This window comes from Hyla sarda, chromosome 6 (assembly GCF_029499605.1).
Source record: "Hyla sarda isolate aHylSar1 chromosome 6, aHylSar1.hap1, whole genome shotgun sequence".
Classification (NCBI taxonomy): Eukaryota; Metazoa; Chordata; class Amphibia; order Anura; family Hylidae; genus Hyla; species Hyla sarda.
The window spans coordinates 300,538,444-300,544,443 of record NC_079194.1 but is presented as its reverse complement, the minus strand read 5'-3'; the positions used below and the strand labels follow the sequence as shown (position 1 = coordinate 300,544,443).

General features: G+C 38.5%; 1 protein-coding gene across 1 annotated transcript in view; it reads right to left on the bottom strand.

Annotated features, from left to right (window-relative positions):
• Positions 1-465: 465 nt before the first annotated feature.
• LOC130277328 (synaptotagmin-13-like) overlaps positions 466-6,000 on the bottom strand; it is a 40,622-nt gene continuing 35,087 nt past the window's right edge. The window contains exons 5-6 of the mRNA XM_056527920.1: positions 3,675-3,801; positions 466-1,126 (exon numbers count right to left, since the gene is read on the bottom strand). Coding sequence (XP_056383895.1) covers positions 819-1,126; positions 3,675-3,801 — 435 coding nt within the window. The 3' untranslated portion in view covers positions 466-818. The remainder of the gene's footprint in view (positions 1,127-3,674; positions 3,802-6,000) is intronic.

Here is a 6,000-nt window from a genome sequence, read left to right as displayed (position 1 = left end):
TGTGGATCATACAGCTGCTGATTAGTACTGGAAGGATTAAGATTTTTAAATAGAAGTAATTTACAAATCTGTTTAACTCTCTGGCACCAGTTGATTGAATTTTTTTTTTTTTTCCAGGGGAGTACTCCTTTAAAGGGGTAATCCGGCACAAAGACATCTTATCCCCTATCCAAAGGATAGGGGATAAGATGCCTGATTGCGGGGGTCTCGCCGCTGGAGACCCCCGTGATCTTCCACGCTGCACCCCATTAGAATCAGCCCCCGGAGCGTGCTCGCTCCGGGTCCGATTACTGGCGATCACGGGGACGGAGCATTGTGACGTCACGGCTCCGCCCCCGCAATGCAAGCCTATGGGAGGGGGGCGTGATTCTAATGGGGTGCGGCGTGGAAGATAACGGGGGTCCCCAGCGGCGGGACCCCCACGATCAGGCATCTTATCCCCTATCCTTTGGATAGGGGATAAGATGTCTTAGCGCCGGAGTACCCCTTTAAAGGGGTACTGCACTGCCCCAGTGTTCGGAACATTTCGTGGGTGGTCTTGACATAATGGCCCTGCCACACCCCCTCAATGCAAGTCTATGTGAGGGGGCGTGACGTCAGTCACGCCCCCTCCCATAGGCTTGCGTTGAGGGGGTGCGACATGACATCACAAGGGGCATGGCCGTGACTTGACGACCCCTGCAGCCTGCACTCAGAGTTCGGAACTAAGGGGAGTACCCCTTTAAGAAAGTGCTTTGAGGGTCCAGGAATGACCAGATGAGATGACACCATGACAGGACCTGGTCCACTTATGATCTGGTGTTGGTTGAGGATGGTTCTCACGGGAGCAAACGGTGCCACATTGCTATTTGTCTCCTGGGATTACTTATCATTTCTTGCCAGTGATTCTTTCCTGCGCCAGTCCGATCTGACCCCAGATAACAGGAGCCCAGGGTACCACTAGGTCCTCCGGAAGGTTCTTGACTGAGCATCTCCATCTCTACTCTGACCTCTCCCAGGATTTCGGGAGGAACCTCAAACATGATCATCTCATTCCAGACAGGGTTGATTTTGTGTTTCGCCCTTTTGCTTTGCTTCCTCTTGAGCTTCTGCATCTGGTGCAGCAGAGTGACCTTCACGTACAGATCTAACAAAGAGACACAGGTAAGTATGGGGACTTAAAGGGGTTATCCAGGAAAAAAAATGTTTTTATATATATCAACTGGCTCCAGAAAGTGAAACCGATTTGTAAATTACTTCTATTAAAAAATCTTAATCCTTTCAGTACTTATCAGCTGCTGAAGTTGAGTTGTTCTCTGTCTAAGTGCTCTCTGATGACACCTGTCTCGGGAACCGCCCAGTTTAGAAGCAAATGCCCAATAGCAAACCTCTTCTACTCTGTGCAGTTCCCGAGACAGACAGAGGTGTCAGCAGAGAGCACTGTTGCCAGACAGAAAAGATCAACTCAACTTCAGCAGCTGATAATTATTGAAAGGATTAAGATTTTTTAATAGAAGTAATTGTGTAGTTCTTTCCAGTCTGACCACAGTGCTCTCTGCTGACACTTCCGTCGATGTCAGGAATAGTGATGAGCGGCAGGGGCCATATTTTTTTTTTTTTATTTTTGCGATATTTGAAATATTTGCGATATTTCGTGAATATATTGACGATTCTTCGTCCCATGTTCGCGAAATTCGCATATTTGCTATGTTCGTTCACTTTTTTTTTTTGCATAAAATTACCATTAAAATTTGCATGTGAAAAAAACACAAAAAAACTAATATTCGTCATTACGGATATATAGCACTATATTCTAAATATTCGCGAAATTGCGTATAAAATAAAAATTCGCATTATGAATATTCGTGCTCAAAACTGGTCAGGAACTGTCCAGAGCAGGAGAGCTTGGCTATGGGAATTTGATCCTGCTCTGGACAGTTCCTGACACAGACAGAGGTGTCAGCAGAGAGCACTGTGGTCAGGCTGGAAAGAACTACACAATTTACTCTGGAGTATACAGCAGCTGATAAGTACTGGAAGGATTAAGATTTTTCAATAGAAGTAATTTACAAATCTGTTTAACTTTCTGGAGCCAGTTGGTATGAAAACATTTTTTTCCACTGGGGTACCCCTTTGAAGGGGTACTCTGGAGAAAAAGAAACAATTTTTCGAATCAATTGGTCACAGAAAGTTATACAGATTTGTCAATTAAAAAATGTTAATCCTTCCAGTACTTATCACCTGCTGTACACTACAGAGGAAGTCATGTAGTCTTTTCAGTCAGACACAATGAACTCTGCTGCCACCTCTGTCCATGTCAGGAAATGTCCAGAGCAGGAGAAAATCCCCATAGCCAAGCTCTCCTGCTCTGGACAGTTCCTAAGACGGACAGAGGTGGCAGCAGAGAGCACTGTGTCTGACTGAAAAGACTACATGACTTCCTCTAAGGCATACAGCAGCTGATAAGTATTGGAAGGATGGCACCAGTTGATTTGAAATGTTTTCCCCCTCTGGAGTAACCCTTTAATATCCCATATGTATAACATTATCTGCAAAGTCCCTGAATCTATTTGTCCTTATATCTGGAGACTACTTTTACAGATGTGCCCCAAAAGCTTAGCTCTATCTATGCAGCCTTCACCTGAGCTCCCACAATGCACTGCACCAAAATACAGTGTATTCAAAGCTGGGAATTGATGAGCTAGGGTAGTGTTTCCCAAGCACGGTGCCTCCAGCTGTTACAAAACTACAACTCCCAGCATGCCCGGACAGCCAAAGGCTGTCCGGGCATGCTGGGAGTTGTGGTTTTGCAACAGCTGGAGGCACCTTGGTCGGGAAACACTGATTTAAGGTATGTCCAGGCATACTGTGTATTTTATGCCATGTTCAGCTTGCACTATATTAACTTCGATAGCAGAAAATCTGCAGCATGTAGAGTAGGTGTGAACATACCCTTATAAGTAGGAACCCCTGTTATTGACTCCAATACTACACTAAAAACTCTATTACTAACACTGGCACTTATTTGGCACTGCTATATGCTTGCAGTAGAATTTGGGTATATTTAGCTCCACCTAGTGGTGACTGCATGCAGCAAGAATTATATATATATGTTTTTTTTTTTCAATTATTAAAGGGGTTGTCCAGTGAAAAATATCTTATCCCCTCTCTAAAGGATAACTGATCGCAGGGGGGGGGGGGGGGGGGGGGGGGGTGTAGTTTGTCCTACCACTTGGACCCCTATGATCTCCAGAAGGGGGCCCCGGCTCTCGGAGAGAGCGCATGCTGTATGGGAGCGCCGAAGACACTTGAGCGCTGTAGTCAGGTAGCTTCAGCACTCCCATAGAAGTAAATGGAACACAGCACGTACTATCTCTGAGTGATGGGGTCCCAATTTAGAGATCCTAGGGGGGGGGGGGGGGGGGGAGGGTTCGGGTCCCAGACACCCCCCTCCCCAGACACTTATCCCTTATCTTGTGGTAAGACCATGAATTTTCTATTTACGCTGGACAACCCCTTTACGTAGAACAGGACCTATTTTTTTTTTTTGGGGTGAAACAGCGCCACTGTTGTTCACAGGCTTTGTCTGGTATTGCAGCCACTTCCTAAACATAGTTCCCCCCCCCCCCCCCTTTTGAACATCCCCAACTTAAAAGTATCATAGTATGGCCCGATATTGTGTACAGCTCACATACCTTTGCCCATGAGGTCGTTGTTTGGATCCGAATGTATATTTCGGGCTTTTATCAGCACCACAATGAGGCGATTGGCAGCCGGGAGATAACTCATAGACAGGAGGACTTCACCGTACGAGTCTGCATCCTGAGGACGACAACATACGCTATAACCACTTTACTGTATTGATGACATAGCTACAAATATTCTAAATAAATAAATAAATAAAATAATAAATAAATAAAATAATAATAAATAATAATAATAAAAAATAAATAAAATAATAATAATAAAAACAATAATAATTATTATTAATAATAATAATAAAAACAATAATAATTATTATTATTAATAATAATAAATAAATAAATAAATAAAATTATAATAATAATAAAAAATATATATAATAATAATAAAATAATAATAATTATAATAATAAATAAAATAATAATAATAATTAATAATAATAATAATAAATAAATAAAATAATAATAATAAAAATAATAATAATTAATAATAATAATAATAATTAAATAAATAAATAAATAAAATCTGTCCCTCACATCTAGGTCTGCATTCGAAATTCGGCCATAAAAAGCTGATAAAACGCATAGAAAGGTTAGGGGTCAAAAATGACGCCATCTCTACTCTATATCTTAGGCCCCTTTCCCACTACATAATTACTCCGTTTTCGAAGTTCCGTCAGAAAATCGGCAGTAAAACGGCAGTTACAAAATCCTATACGGCCGTTAGAAAATCCCATTATAGTCTATGGGATTTTTCTAATAACCGGTTTAACCCATTATAGCCCATTATTAATAACGGCCGTTATTTCGTGAGGGAAGATAGTAACGGGAGAAATGGTTCATGAACTATACAGGATTTTGTAGCTGCCATTTTACTGCCGATTTTCTGAAGGAACTTCGAAAACGGAGTAATTGTGTAGTGTGAAAGGGGCCTTATGTACCAAGGTGCGCCTCCAGCTGTTGCAAAACTACAACTCCCAGCATGCCGGGACAGCCGTTGGCTGTCCCGGCATGCTGGGAGTTGTAGTTTTGCAACAGCTGAAGGCACCCTGGTTGGGAAACACTGGTATATAGCAGTGAACTCGCAATTTTCTACATGTCCTACTGAAGAGGGCGCTATAGAACCATATGACCCCAAATATGACTCCAAAACTCCAATAAACTGTATAAAGGCTCTATATGGATTGTATTATTTGTATAATGCTTGGTTGCCTTACTTGGGCACTATATGATTGTATTATATTGGCTCTGTATGATTGTATTATTGGTACACTGGATGGCGGCATTATTTGAGTACTGTGTGACTGCATTTTTTTTTTTTTTTTTAGCACTATAAGACTAAATTGGCAGTGTATGGTTGTATTATTATGGCAGGGTATAGTTGTATTATCTTGCCACTGCTTGAATTGTTTGTACACTGTATGACGGTACTATATTTGTATTATTTATTTACTGTAATTGTTTTTTTTAGCAATATATGATTGTATTATTTATTTACAATATATGATTGTATTATTTATTTACTGTAATTGTTATTTTAGCAATATATGATTGTATTATTTATTTACAATATATGATTGTATGACTGTATTATTTATTTACAATATATGATTGTATTATTTATTTGCAATATATGATTGTATTATTTATTTACAATATATGATTGTACTATTTATTTGCAATATATGATTGTATTATTTATTTGCAATATATGATTGTATTATTTATTTACAATATATGATTGTATTATTTATTTACAATATATGATTTTATTATTTATTTGCAATATATGATTGTATTATTTATTTACAATATATGATTGTACTATTTATTTGCAATATATGATTGTATTATTTATTTGCAATATATGATTATATTATTTATTTAAAATATATGATTGTATTATTTATTTGCAATATATGATTGTATTATTTATTTACAATATATGATTGAACTATTTATTTGCAATATATGATTGTATTATTTATTTGCAATATATGATTGTATTATTTATTTACAACATATGATTGTATTATTTATTTACAATATATGATTGTATTATTTATTAAATATATAACTGTTAAGTGAGCATTGTATGGTTGTATTATTTGGGCACTGTATGTTGGCATTATCTTAGTTCTTCATGCTTGTATTATTTATACACTTTGTGGCTCTGTTGTTTAAAGGGGTACTCCGATGAAAAACTTTTTTTTTTTTTTTAATCAACTGGTGCCAGAACGTTAAACAGATTTGTAAATTACTTCTATTAAAAAAAATCTTAATACTTCCAGTGCTTATTAGCTGCTGAATACTACAGAGG